The sequence below is a fragment of the Agelaius phoeniceus genome, chromosome 2 (assembly GCF_051311805.1).
Source record: "Agelaius phoeniceus isolate bAgePho1 chromosome 2, bAgePho1.hap1, whole genome shotgun sequence".
Classification (NCBI taxonomy): domain Eukaryota; kingdom Metazoa; phylum Chordata; class Aves; order Passeriformes; family Icteridae; genus Agelaius; species Agelaius phoeniceus.
Window position 1 is genome coordinate 116,565,612 of NC_135266.1, and position 15,075 is coordinate 116,580,686.

Sequence of the window (15,075 nt, forward strand, 5' to 3'; positions counted from 1 at the left end):
TTTATTTCTACAGGACACAGCAGTGCTGGGATAACATTCCTGAGCCAATTGAAGACTTTCAGCTACTGTGTCAACTTATTTTTCAATTCAGACAGAGCCACCAGGGGAAAGAACCCTTTGCCACACACATCTTATTAATTTCAGGGCATAAAGCAAATTATTAACTGGAAGCCACCAAGTCCTCAATTTGGGGTCATTTTTATAAATACTGCCAGCTCCAGCTGAATCTCATTTGTGCAAGTCATGTTTGGAGCCTGCAGTTCCATTTGTTTTAAATGATCATTGAAAGTGCATGGGAAAAGTGATGGATGACTATGCTGCAAACAGAGAAGTCAACACAGCTTCACAAAAACTCCCAACCATTCCAACAAATAAAAACCAGGGCTCACCAGAACATGAAGGTTCCAGCACTGCTGGAACTCATGCAGTTACTCCACTTAATTGCAGAAAAAAACCCCGAAACCAGAAAGCAGGTGGTTAAATCCCAAGGAGAACCTCCTTAGCAAAAAATGCTCTTTTAAGGAATGATAGAGTTTTATTATAATTATAAATTCAGGTTTAAAAGGGAGATATTGGTTCAACCTCTGCCCTCAGAGCAGGGTCAAGTACACCAGGGTGCTCATTCCTTGGAAGTCAGCCAGATCTCTTCCTCTATCAGAGTCCTTAAAAACAGGCAAGGGTGTGGAAAAGCCACACTTCACCTGTAATTTTATAAATCAACATCTCAAATTAACAAAGCTCTGCTGTAACTTGTGTTGTTACTGTCACCCACACCTGAGCAAAGGACTGTTGCAGGAAAATGATGTAACCAAGTTTTTATTCAAACCTGCCAAATCATCACAAGAACTCTGATCAAGAACAGGAGCCAAATTACACAACTCCACTTCCTTGTGTCAAGCAAACTGGAAAGTACAGAAAAAACCAGAAAAGCAGCCTGATAATTACAACAGGATAAAAGAAACCACTGAAACCACAAAGACAAAGCACCAGCTTTTGACACTGTTCTCCCTCAAACACCAAAGCCCACACGAGCAATGACATGAAATATTTCCTTTTAAAAGAGCTTAGTTTAGAAATACCTGCTGCTACTCCTTGCTACCTTCTCCAGAATTTTTCTGTGCTCATAAAAAATGCAACACCACCTGTAAGCTGTTCCTCAGCCCCGGCACAGGGTGCCCAGAGAAGCTGTGGCTGCCCCTGCATCCCTGGAATTGCTCCAGGCCAGGTTGGAGCAGCCTGGGATAGTGGAAGGTGTTGGAACTGGATGGTCTTTAAGGTCCCTTCCAACCCAAACCACTCTGTGATTTTGCAATGGAAGTTTTTGTTCCCTCTTTTTTTCTCTATTTAAATAATCTCAGAACTGTTTAAAGTGTCCAGCACACCTGCTTTTCTTTTTTCATGTCAACATTTCCTCATAGCAAGTTGCTGTGTAAAGTCATTCCTTGAGGTGGTTCATGACGGGAACTTACAGAATTATGAGCACAGCATTAAAAATGATAAAGTTTCTAAAAGGATGAATAACAAAACAGTCCTGATTTGACTTCAAAATCATCTTAGATTTCCTTCTGACCTCAGTTTAAAGTAAAAATCTAAGCACCAGGCAGACAACTTATTTTTAAAAGGTTTGTGGACTGTACTTTCACATTCAGGTGATGGCAACTCTTCCTAAGCAGCTTGTCAGGAAATTGGCAAAGAATAAAACATTACCAGGCTTTATTTAGTCAGTGCTTTGAGGGGTTTTAATTTCACTGCAGAGATTGAAATGGACAAAAAGGACAGATAAAAAGCAAGGCAAAAGGATTCAAATCTTTTCTGAAGAGAGACCTAGAATGGCTTTGCTCCTTATTAAGTGCTGTAATTGGAAAACTAGGAAGGCACAGTAGGAACAATTCTTCATCCTACTGAAAAAGCTGGAAGCAATTTGTATTTTCTTTCCAAGCATCACTGTTTAGTCTGTGATGGCTTTCACAGTTACAAACACAGCAGAGCAAGCAAATTTTCTTCTCTACAAAAAAATGTTGCAAAATAAAGTAACATACTCTGAACCACTGAAAACAAGCAGGAGCTGTGTGCACCAGGAACCCTGGTATGAAAAAACCCCTTTTGCTGCCTGTCACAGAAAAGAAAACAAGGCCACAAGGTGGATTTGTGATTCATTTGTCACAGGACAGCACCACAGCAGCATTCCAGAGCCAGACACAAGAACAAACCCAGCAGCAGCTTCCTCTTGGGAGCAGCCCAAGGTGCCTCAGCCCAGCACACATCACTCTTTCCCAACAGGCTGGAAATCCCTCCTGCAGGGACAAACCCACACTGAAGCTGAAAAATATCCCTACCCCTCCTTTCTCCAACACCAACACAGCCTTTTATTGGATTTTACTGTTCCAAAGCACTGAAGATCCATTCTCCAGGCTGGCTGTGCAGGAACTCCACCTGTCTCTGCTCACCTCAGCTCACATAGGATGCCAGGACCAACCCTTGATGTCCACATCCAACAATAAACACTCCATGATTCTATTTTATGCCAAGTAAGACACCTTTTAGCCTACTGAAATAAAAGGTAATTTAATATAAGGAGAAAACAGATGGGAAGAGGCAGCCCCATCAGCTGAGCTTTTCATTCACTATTTATCAATGCAGCCATGTCAGAGCTGAGAGGAAAATCTCATGTTTGCCAGGGCAGTGAGCACTGTCTGCACATGCTGATGGTGCACAGGGATGGTTTGAGAGTGCAGTGCCACAGCTACAACCCAAAGGCAGCAGCTGGATGCACATCATGGCCAGTGTAGGAAATGGAAAGGTAAAAACTTCCACAGACACTGAAAGGTTTCATTTGCAGCCTTGCAAGAAGCTTGGATAGATGTAAAAATAAAAGTACACAGACATTAAGCAGACGAATTATAAACTTATGTTTCTATAGCTGTAAGTAAGAATTTATCTTAGGTAAATAAGAGACTGCATTGAGTAAGATGGTGAAGGGTTTTGTAATGTAGTCATGTAATTACTACACTAAAGTAATTACTAAATAGGTAAAGTATTTTATAATTACTAATATTTAGTAAGTATTTACTTACTGAAGTAAGTAATGTATAGAGTAAGCTAAGAGTTTAAATGTTGTAAGAGAATCATATGTAGTAGCCCATTGGATAAAAGTATCCACAGTGCAGCACAATTAAGTAAAGGTGATAGGTTAGAAAAACAAAATCAACTTTGTGGCAATTTTCTATTGGATTTGAATGTTATATATTGCCTTGTAATGAAGAAACCTGTCCCTACTTTAAGCTATGGCTGACTGCTTATTCTTTAAAATCTCACAGCCTTTGAGGCTGATGTTTATTTTTGAAATAATAAATCAATGAGTAATAAATCAGTTTTAGCCCAACTGTGGTCCCTTCAATCCTTTCAACTAACACAGTGATAATAATTGGTATCTCCAAGATAACAGGCCAGGGACTGGATGTGCTCCAGCCAAGCCAGCCCTGGCTTCCAGTGAGCCAGAGGCAACAGAATCCACACAGCTCCATCCTAATTCTGGAAACAAGAACCCAAAACCCATGGAGAAACTGTTTATGGTGGATGCAAACAGAAACAGCCTCTGACACATTTGTAAATGTTATATACACTAATACAGCCAAGTATCAGCTGAACAGTTTTCATGTGTTTTTTTCTAGCTCTAAAGATTTTATCATTTTTGGGTAACAACTAAGAAAAACCAGGCACTGCCTCCAAAATCTGAAGAGTTTGAGGAGATACTTGATGTGATTTAGAAATGTGGAGAGCCCTGAGCAGTTCAAAGATCAGCTCAAGGGCAGCTAAATGGGGAAACATTCACAGACAGCACGTGGCACTACAGGAATACCTAAGGGCTTACTAATATTGATAAAAAGCACATTTTCTGAATATTAATCACAACACAGTAGCAAAGATGTTTAGTTTAGACACTACAACTGCTTATAGCATGTAAAATATACTGGGTCACACCTACTGAAACAAAAACTGTGCTGGAAGGGTGAAACTCCCTCCCAAAATCCTCCCTTCCCAGGGATGTCACCTAGAGATTAATAACATTGCACAGGTGTCTCCATTCCTTTATCCTTCACTCCATTTTCCAGTTCCTGCATCTCTTTCAAAAATGGTAATGGCTATTCAGAGTTCTTTATTCTGTAGGCAGCATTTTTTTTTCCCCAAGTTACTGCATTTCTCTTCTAAACATTCATTTCATGTGTTTTTTTCTGCCTGGTGAACCAAAATTGGCAAGATCTTGCTCCATTTCTCAGCCATTGTACATTTGCTTACACTGAATGATTTTTCACCTTCAATTGGTCACCTCTCTCTCCAGCTCCTTCTCGATTTGTGTTAAATCATTCTGCTAAATAAAATAATCTTTTTTTTCTGTACTTTATACAGTGTAGTTCCCTCAAGAATTTCAGAAGGAGAAACCAGGACTCTGCCAGCAAATCCCACTCCAGATTACAAGCTGCTGTTCCTATTGTATTTATTTATATATTTAAGCAGTTTCATCCTTCAATTTACATTAGAGCTTCTGGATGAACAAATTGGATGCATTATCCTTGATTTTCCTGAAGATTTTCCCTCTCTCTCCCCTAAAATCTCCAGTAGCCACTCCAATTTTGGGACCTCTGCCTTGCTCCAGAGAATGACCCCATTCCCAGGACACCTGGGTGTGTTCCCAGGGAGTTTTGCTCATGGCCAACAGTGCAAGAGACCTGAATTTACAGCTCTTCATTAAAAACACACTTTTGTTTACCAGACAAAGAGATTCAACTGCTATAAATATCTGAGAGATGCAGAAAAATAAACCCTGAGTGTTGTCCTTTCCTTCCACAGTAATTTTGGCTGGATGAAAGCACTTAAGCTTTCAGTAAACCACAATTATTTATATAAAAGAATAAGTTGTAAGGCTTTTTCTGTATGAAAAATAAAAAGGTTCAGCTTGAGAAAGGCTGGAAAAAAAATTACCAAGGCTATTTGCTCATTTTTAAAAATGATTTCAAGCACCCTTTTTGTTTGTTTTTTTTGTGAACCTATTCAATTCCCTTCTGGAATTGCTCCCAAGTAAGAGCATTAAGTGATGACAGCCAACCATGCATGTAAGTATGGAATTATCTTATGTAAGCATCAATTAATAATTTTATCTGCACCAGCACATGGAAATTCTTTACAAGCATTTCCATGTAGCAAACATTTAGTCAGCACAAATATTCACATTTTACTAGAAAAGCACACACAGAGGGAAAAGCAGGAGAATTCCTTTGGTGCTTTAATTTTTTACCTCACTTACCTGCTTTTCATATCAATATTTTCCCCCCCAAAATGCAAAGGTATACTGATAATATAGGGATTTGTTATAATTCTATGCCATTTCTCCAATGAAGCAATTCAAAATGCAAATGACAGACTTCTAAGTCACCCTGCATAGAAATAATTTGTAAAGAGCAATTTCAAGTAAAGTTTGAAAATGTCAACATGTGAAATGCAAGCAGATAAAGTGTGAAGGAGATGATTTTACAATTTATCTGTAACTCTCAAATTCAAAGACACAGGAATAGTGTACATTTAATTAATTCTAGGGTGATATTTAAGAAAAAACAACAGTGAGCAATCAGATTTGAACTTTTTAAAGTGTGTCATTTCCTCTGAGTTCAAGGAGCTACTCCTGCCTTGACCTGGCAAAGTGCCACAGGTGGGAACAAGAATGTAGACTGCTGTTCCCAAAAACCCCCAGTTGGGAAACCAAGATATTTAATAACTCTAGCTCATTAATCACACCATAAAGAAGTGTTCTGATCAGACACAAAACAAAAAGGATTATGGGATATGGTACTAAAGAAGTAAAAAAATCTCCAGTTTCCTTACAAGAGGAAAATATAGGGCTTAGTTTGACAAACCCGACTCCTTTATCCAAGGGAGTTTTTCAATCAGGTTTTTTTTTTTTTGGTCCTTTATCCAACTGAGTTTTTGAGTTCAGAAAGGCAGTGAATTAAAAAATGAAGTGATTGCTCAGTTTTGGGGTCTGAAAGCTGGTTCCAAATTTTTCAGACACCACTGCAGGCTCTACCTTCCCTCTCACTTGTGGCAGCTCAGTGAAAGAGCCAATCCAGGACTTTGGACTTTCCTGATTTACCCAGTTCCCAGTTGTGATAATTCACTTGTGGGGAATTTTGAAAGGAATTCCAGACAGGACCTCTGAGTTGTTTTTGATGATGGGGTTTATTTTCTTATCTTCTACATAGGCAGGAAGGGTGAGTTCAGCTCACATCTCCACTGCATGGCTCAGAAGGTAACAAGACCCTCAGTTACAAGACTTTTTAAGGAGTTATTGATTAATAAAACACTGCCAACAAGGATATTTATGTGTTTGACTCAATCCTTAAATATTTTATCTTATGGACCCATGCTGCAGTGCAAACTTTATTAGCTAATCATGTTATGACACAGAAACCTACAGTGCTGCATTCTAAACTCCTTGTTTACCTCTTTTGTTTTTTCTACATCTTAAACTCTAAACTTTTACTTTTTTCTGTATCTTGAACTACTTTTATTTTTTCTATATCTTAAATTCTAAAACTTTAAACTTTCCTTTACTTAGCTCTGCTTTCAACTACAAATCCACATTCTCTCTAAGCTTGGAAGCCTTTCCCAAGGTCTCAGATCAAACCCCGTGTTTAATTCTTGGCTTACAGGCCCAAAGTTTTGAGAATTCCCTGCATTTGGGATTCCAACAGCCTGTGGCAGGCAGAAATCAGCTTCCTTACCTTCATGATGTTCACCAGGTCAGTTTGATAGTAGCGATCCTGGTGGGCATTGGCAGCTGCTAAAGTGAGGAGATAATCATTCCTGGCGTGAATAGCCTTGGAATTGCACTCGGATCGTCGGGCTTTTAACTGCAACAAGTGGAAACACAGCTCACAAAGGGAACCTCAACGACCAAGCATTCAGCAGGAGCAAATTAATTGTGTGTATATTGTGTTAATACAGTGAAAACTTTAGGGCATTTCTAGCTTTTAAGTCTTCCTAATGATGAGGGGATTCCTGATGGATTTTTCTCTCCTGCAATCAGAATTTCACGTGTGGTCTTCAAAGAACAGTTTTAACTCTAATTAGATAAATAATTCATCGCATATATTCCATATATAATTCTATACTCTGCCCAGAGAATGCTCTTAGCTCATCCTTTGTCCCACCAATTTCCCTTCCATGCTGTCCCTCATCTCTACATTCCAGACAATTTGGGGCATTCACCTCATGAGATGAGCAGCAAAATCCAAGTTTTATACTCACCTTCACACTTGCCTTCTGCAAGCTTATTCTTGACTGAAAAAGACTAAGTTTGGACCTGGAACAAAAATGAGCAGAAGAAATTGAATGATTGCCTTACATCATTTCTACAAAAGTATTTTTTTGCTGTCTGAACAGTGGCGGTTTAAAAAATAAATAAGAAAACAAACTCAAGTCAATAGCTACTTTAATCTGAATAAAACTGCAGGATAAATCTGCTCCAAAACCCCCAAGCTCAAATTTTGGCTGGTTTTGTTTGTTTATGTATGATTGTTTACTTTCTTCAGGTATTATAGGAAATTTGAATAAAGTTCTTTTCATCATCCCTCAGAAAGACAGAAAAGATCTCTGAGGAAACCATCATTTCATTCCCTGAGAGCAATTCTGAATAACTTCTAAAAATAAAAATTAAAGGAAAAAAAAGCAAAAGGGGTGTGGTGAACTCCCACAAGACAGGCCAGACTCCAAACCCAAAACACATGTTACTGGTTTTTCCTGGAAGGAAGGAAATCACCCTCTTTAGGATGTCAAGGAACAGAAAAAAGCTAAAGCCCCCAAAATTTATCTCAACAAATGAAAAACAGTGTCCTGCTGCCTCTCCTTCTCTAAATGGACTGATCCAAAATTTGAGATATGTGGACAGAAAAGGAAGTCAGGAGGCTTTAATATCAAAAAAGTGCCAGTTCCATAGAAAATGCCAAATTAAAGCTGTTACTTGAACTTCCTTTCTAAACAAACCAACACAAACAAGTTCGAATTTCCTCTCAGGGCTGCTTGAAATAGCTACAAAAATATATGGGAGCAAAATGCAAAGAAAACCTGGCAGAATCTCATTGAAAGCCAAATATCAAGTGCAAAACCTAATAGAAATGTGCTTTTTGGGGCTGCAATTATTCCTGCATATGCCATTAGAAAAACATACTTGGCCTCAATATCAGCTTTCTCCCGCACCGCCTGAGCCATCTGTTCAGTCTCAAAATATTTCTTTTTGCCTTTAGCTAAATCTTTGACTGTCTCCTGTAGTTCAGCTTGGATCCTTGTCAGCTGGTCCACACACTGAAAAAAAGCATTCAGGGAAGAAAATATTACTTCTTTTTGCATCCAAATAATATTATCATCATCGTTTTGCTGCTTTTTATGGTATTTTATAGGGAAGGATGCAGGCTTCAAGTCACTCCTAGTCAATTATTCATGCAGGTCTTTTAAAACTGATCAGAACACAAAACCTTCTCTCTTCCATTCTTTCTGCTGCTGTTTAAAGTGTTAAGATAACCCACAAATTAAACAGAAAAGTTCTGAAAGCTTTAGATGCAGTAATTAGTTGAAGCTATCAGAATACAACCGGGAAAAATCCAAAGGCAATCTACTGGAAGTGATACCAAAAAAATGATTAATCTTTTCCTTCTTTAAAATTTAAAATATGAGGCAAAAGCTGCCACACAAAACACAATACAACAGGAAGAAAAATCATTATATTCAGCAATTCTTCAGACACCCTGCCAGCTTAAGAAAAACCCCAACAAAGTGGGAAAGAATGTGTGCTCAGCAGGATCTAGGTAAGAAATCCAATGTGAATCATCAGTGTCTAGAATTAAAACTCTCTTTAGAAGAGATTACTAAAGATTTTCTTTTACCCAAACTGGATTAAGCATGCAGGAGATTGATAGTCCAGTGGATTTCTATTTAATTACCGACATCACAGGCTGGATGTGGTCAGTGAAGGCTCCAGCAGCACCCAAGGGTGAGTTCAAACCTTTGAGTCCTTCAAATATCACTCCAAAAGTCCAAGCTCTTTTCATATCATCATCACCCCCCTGGCTGCCCTCATTCCAGGTGCTGAACACCCCTGCAAAACACCTCAGCTCCTTCATTACACTAATTATTAATGCATAATTAATGTAACCTCCTTTGGGAGCAGTGCAGGACTGATGGGGTGCTGGGATCCAACAACCTAACACTGACTTCCCCCTGTTCCAGTGCTAAAAAATAACACCCAGCCACCTGGAAAAAACAAACTGGCAGCCAACAGGAACTGCTGGTCTTCTCACCACACAATCCTGCTCTCCCTGAAGCTGTCAAATTGCTACAAAAAATTCCCACTAAAGGCACTGTTTGATGTGTGCAGACCAATAAAGCAATGGCTCCAGAGGGTGCATTCCTTATAGGCTGGTTTGGGGAGTGGTGGAAGGCAGAATTTGGATTTTTGGAGACCTCTGTGTGCATCAGTGAAAAATGAAAGGTAAAATAATCTGTATGTAAAGGATGGCTGACAAAGAGCTAAAAGCCAGTGAAAAGAACCAGGGTTTTGCAACATCAGTGGGGATTTTGATCCCTAAAATCTCCTGCCACCATCAAAAAATTAAAATATCAAATAACCCCAGTTGTTAAAAAGATCATTTGAGAAGAGTTAAATAATCTTGGTTTGCATCCCTGTAGGATAAAAAAATTATCATTAGACTGGATGCCACTTTAGATGGGTATTCCCATGTAACCTTACAAGTATTTTGCTGACTGAATTTTAATTTTGATAAGCTTTTGTCTGAATGGAGGTCAGAACAATTATTTCTCTATCCATTATTTATCTGTTTGGGAATTCAAAGGGAAGGGTGAGAGGCTGCACTGTGTAAAACAATAAACTGGTTGTGTAGGAAAATTAATCCTGCCAAGTGGATGATAATTCCATGTTGTAGGAAAAGCATATCACTGTTAGAATACTCTGAACCAGAATACTGGCCTGATAATTGTAATAACTTGTTCTGCTGATTCAGAAGTGCAGGAATAAAGGAACTTCTATGACTTTTAAGAATGTAAAGATCCCACTTCTGCTGCTGACTCATGAACACTGAATTATCGCCACTTGCAGAAGAATAAAGTACAATTATTTACCAGTAAGAACGCCATACAATTGCCACAGCGTTGTTTTGAAAGCCTCACATGAAAATAAAATTCCACAGGACAATAAAACAGCATTAATAAAGTTAATTTTTCCCTCATAAAACAGAAATTGCACATGTTTCTAGGAGTAGAATAATTTGTTCAGAAACTGAGAGCTCACATTACAGGAACATCTATTTAAATTTGTAACCAAGTATTTTACAAAACACTCCTCTAGAACACAGAACTAGGTACGTTCTGGGTCTTTGTTGTCACTTTGTAACAAGGACAGATAAAATGTCTGTTGTTTGGGTTTTTTTCTTTTTTAATTAATAGGACATCTTCCACTGTTCCAGGCTGCTCCAAGCCCCATCCCGCCTGGCATTGGACACTTCCAGGGATGGAACAGCCACAGCTGCTCTGGGCACCCTGTGCCAGGCCCTGCCCACCCTCATAAATGATTTTCAAATGCAACAAGCAATTAAATTAATATCCAGCTCACTGGAACTACACTATTTTCTCTGCAGGGACAACTACAGATAATTAAAGAGATAATTAAAGCAGCTTTTGGAGCACTTACTTGTGATAGTGTTCCAGGAGGTGGCTGGACAGTCTCCACTCTCCACCCTGGAGATTGCTCAAGCCATTCCTCCATGTTTCAGAGGAGTCTTTTCTTAAAATTTGAACTTCTTCTAAGAAAAACCACTTGCAATTGTCTCAGTAAACCCAATGCAATGCAATTTCTACAGCACAGTGTGAGATTTGCTGAGATACATTTGACCAACTGATATAATATTTTTAGGAGACTCATTTCCAAGCAGTTATAATTTGAGATAACAGCTCAGAATTTTGATCTCTCTCCAACAAGCTGCATAAGATGAAGAGTACTAGAAGATGAATCTTACATCTGTAAGATGAAGAGTACTTACATATTTTAGAAGTGCCACAATAAAAGATTTCAAAAAGCATCTTTTTCCTCAATAAAAATGACAATAGTTTAGAGGATTTCTTAATGCACGAGTACCTTCTTCAGCTGCTGCTCCTTAAAGCACCGGACACTCCTGGCTGGTTCAGAAATTAAGTTTTTATAGTTCTCACAGATGTTGAGTCGGGACTGGGCCACCTGCATGGTGCCTTCTAAGAGTGATTTCCAAACTGAGTACATGCTCCTAAAATAATGAAACACAGAGAGGGTGTGGGAAGGAAGAAAGGGAGGTCAGATGTTCCACTAAAAATGTGGATTTATAGAATCTCCTGAACTGGAAGGATCTTCCACAAGAATCAGAGTCCAGCTCCTGGGCTGGTTTATGTGACAGCAGCACACATTTTTCCAAGAACTGCTTTTAAAACTAAATCTAAAGCACAATCCTTTAGGCTGAACCAGCAAATATCTCCACTTTTAACAAAACCTTTAATGGAAGTTATACCAAAAATAAAGATTTTCCCACCTGTTCCTCTCTTGTGATTCAATTTGCTACCAAACATTTTGGATTCAGCACTTGGGGATGGGTAGGGAGGGGTTTGGAGAAGATCTCTGGCACTGTGGGATCTCACAGGTGTTATGGGAGTGTTTTATGTACACTTGAGACTGATAATTCAGTTTATTTCTTTCTAAACACACAAGCAACGTGAGGGTGCTGAAAGTCCCAAACACAAATCTGTCAATTTCTTCCTGCTTGAAATAAACTTGTGGAAATACAAAGAAGACATTAAAACAAAACATCTGAACGCTTATTACAAATATTTAAGAGGTGCTGCTGTTCAAAGGCTTTCAGCAACTGAGTTATTTCTGGTTTCATGTTTTATCCACCTTTCATGTTAATGAAATAAAGTTTTGTAAACAACCGTCTCCTGCTTTGCATCCTCCCTGCTGTCAGATGTGATCTTCACAAAGAACAGCCTCATAAAATGAGATCTCTTCCTCTCTTTCCCTGTGAAACAATCCACACACTTATCCCTCTAGCCTTAAAGTTATCTACAAAAATCTATATTCAGATACAGGCATTAATACCCAAACATATGCAAATTACAGTTGTGGTCCTGTCAAGCTGTTTTGTTTCTCCCATCTTCCTAAATATTCAAGTCATAAACATCTATTTAAGACTAATCTCAGGAAAACAAAGCTTCTCTTTTAACTGGCAATGCTCTACTACAAAGGAAAAAGAAAAATTAGCTACAGAAAAGCAGTGATTCATTGTTAAGTAAAATAATGACACAAATTGAAATGATAAATACAGTAATTTTGAGATATCCAACTGGTAAATTACCTATAATCACTTCGTTCCTCAGCTCTTATTCCAAGCCAGTCCTTCTTTAAGTATTGGCTAGCCAGCTTCTGAATGCTCTGTTAAAAAAGGGGGGAAAATAGTTAAAAAAAAAAGGTAATTAAAATATCATTTCTGCTCTTACATCAGACAAATGAAAACCCAAAGAAGCAATCTCCAGCTCAGCAAATGTACAAATTCCCACACTCAGAGCTGGGAATGTTGGAAGGGAAAGGGCTGAACTTGTGCCAGCTGTGAGAACCCCAGTTTGTATTTCTCTGGATCAGGACAGGGGGCTCCCAGAATCCAGGAAACATCTGGATCATCACTTATGAGCCCACCCTGACATGCCCAGCTCAGATCATCCAAGGCTGCAGGAGCTCTGCTGCTCCCAGGAGGAGCCCATTACCCGGAGCATTACACCAGACAAGAGATTGACAAATGCAGCTCATCTTTAATTATTAATGTTAATTGCACCCTTCAGTCCCTGAGTTTCTTTTTGCACGGCCTCAGGAAATCAATAACAACATTTTCATACTCAAGGTCAGAAAGCAGCAAGGTTTCATTTATAACCACACAGGGTAGGGGAGCTGCTCCACACCGACCCCTCCTCTGGCTGCAGACCCCTCCATTTTCCTCAATATATCCATATATATTCAATTTTCCTCAATATATCCATATATATCCCATTTTCCTCAATATATATGCCAATTTCCTCAATATATCAGTATATATCCCAATTTTCTCAATATATCAATATACATCCCATTTTCCTCTATCTATTAATATATATCCTATTTTCCTCAATATATCAACATACATCCCATTTTCCTCAATATATCAATATATATCACATTTTCCTCAATATATCAACATACATCCCATTTTCCTCAATATATCCATACATATCCCCATTTTCCTCAATATATCAGTACATATCCCACTTTGGGGACATGGGTTAGTGGCTGGACAACAGCTGGACTCGAAGACCTTGAGGATCCTTTACAACCCAAACCATAACCACAGAAACACCTCCAGCTTTTGCATGTTAGTCTACACAAGAAAGAAGTGGAGATCTGGGTGAAAATTCCCTCTCCAGCTAAGAATCAATGCCCCAGGAGTATTTTGGAAAAGCATTCCTGAGGAAGAGCCTGGGGTGAGACATCTTTGCCCAGTGTAATTTATTTACACTTTCCATATCATGTTTAAGATGCAATAACCTTTGAATTACTCCTAGAAAATAGTATCAGGAGTAGCTCAAACAGCACAAGATTTTATTTATGTCTTACAGCCCACACAGTGGTTGAAATTTATTACCAAGCTATGATTTGATCAATGTGTTCACATAGAAAAATTAAATGTTGCTAATAGATCACTAGTAGCAAAGTCATGCTCCCTCATGTTTTTTTAAAAAAATGTGAATTCCATTAGGTAGCTGTTAAAAAATCCCAGATAAAAGGAAAAACAGCATTTCCTTTAACCCTGGCAGAGCGATTTGTGATGGGATTTGGAGCTTTATGAGATGCCTCCACCTGGTGCTAATTCCATGTTTCCACCATTTATTCTTCAGACTCCACTACGAGATCTGCCTCAAGATGCTGAACACACATTCCCCAACAGGAAAAAAAGCTCACTGGCAGCTGAGGACAAGCTCTGCCAAAATTAAGATGCAAAAAAAGTCACAAGAGGGATAAATAAAGCTATTTTTGCCCAGAGAAATCCTATCACTGATGTCAGCAAATAAACCATAAACCCAGCGGGATTAACCATTTTTTTCCAAACTGAACAAGCTTAGCAACAGAACCACTCAAAAAAGTGAAGAGAATAGGGAGGATAAAAGAATCATGGAATATCCTGAGCTGGAAGGGACCCACAGGATCACAAAATCAACTCCTGGCCCTGCACAGTCCAACAATCCCACCTGACAGCATTGTCCAAACACTCCTGGAGCTCTGGCATCCAGGAAAAAATCAGCACAATTTCAAACACACTCAGATTTGTATTTCCCAGGGCTGCAGCTCCTACTTGATGCTCCCTAGCACCAGACCTCCCCTCAAGTCTACTTATTGATATTTTCTAATAAAGCCATTTGTGGCAGGTATTGGGAAGGAAAAAAAAATTAAAATACTTGCTATAATACTTACAAAAGGGATCACCACTAGAAAAGGAAAGAGGGAGATGACCCAAATTAAAAGATCATTGTTAGAAGACTTTTTAAGAGTCATATTAACAATACTTTCCAAAGCAGTTGTAAGGTTTTTATCTATAATAATAATGGAGAGGTGCTGGCGACAGCAGGTACCCAAAAAACCTATAATTGATAGCAGAAAGCATGACAGACACAGCTGATGTAAAACTGAGTTTTGGGATTATCAGGCAGTCAAATTCAGTACTGCTTTTCATTTAGGTGGTTTCAGTATCTTGCATCATTTTGATCCCTTCTCTTTATCACAGCAGCTTTCTGACATGATTATTTCTTTTTTGCATTATTTTGTTTGCTAAGTCCTCTTCTGGCAGGCAAACACTCCACAACAGAGAGGCTTCAGTATCTCTCTTTACTTTGCTTCTTCTCTGGAAAAAGCAAGGTTACTCCCAATTAAACTGACTTCATGGGAAGTGTGGAAGCCACTTTTACTAA

At 38.8% G+C, this 15,075-nt stretch overlaps 1 protein-coding gene across 4 annotated transcripts in view; it reads right to left on the minus strand.

Moving 5' to 3' along the window:
* Positions 1-15,075, minus strand: part of FCHSD2 (FCH and double SH3 domains 2) — a 120,765-nt gene that overhangs the window by 47,541 nt on the left and 58,149 nt on the right. For all 4 annotated transcript variants that reach the window (XM_054654872.2, XM_054654871.2, XM_077174609.1 and 1 more), the window contains exons 4-8: positions 12,441-12,517; positions 11,198-11,342; positions 8,222-8,355; positions 7,303-7,357; positions 6,777-6,905 (exon numbers count right to left, since the gene is read on the minus strand). In XM_054654872.2, the coding sequence (XP_054510847.1) occupies positions 6,777-6,905; positions 7,303-7,357; positions 8,222-8,355; positions 11,198-11,342; positions 12,441-12,517 (540 nt within the window). The remainder of the gene's footprint in view (positions 1-6,776; positions 6,906-7,302; positions 7,358-8,221; positions 8,356-11,197; positions 11,343-12,440; positions 12,518-15,075) is intronic.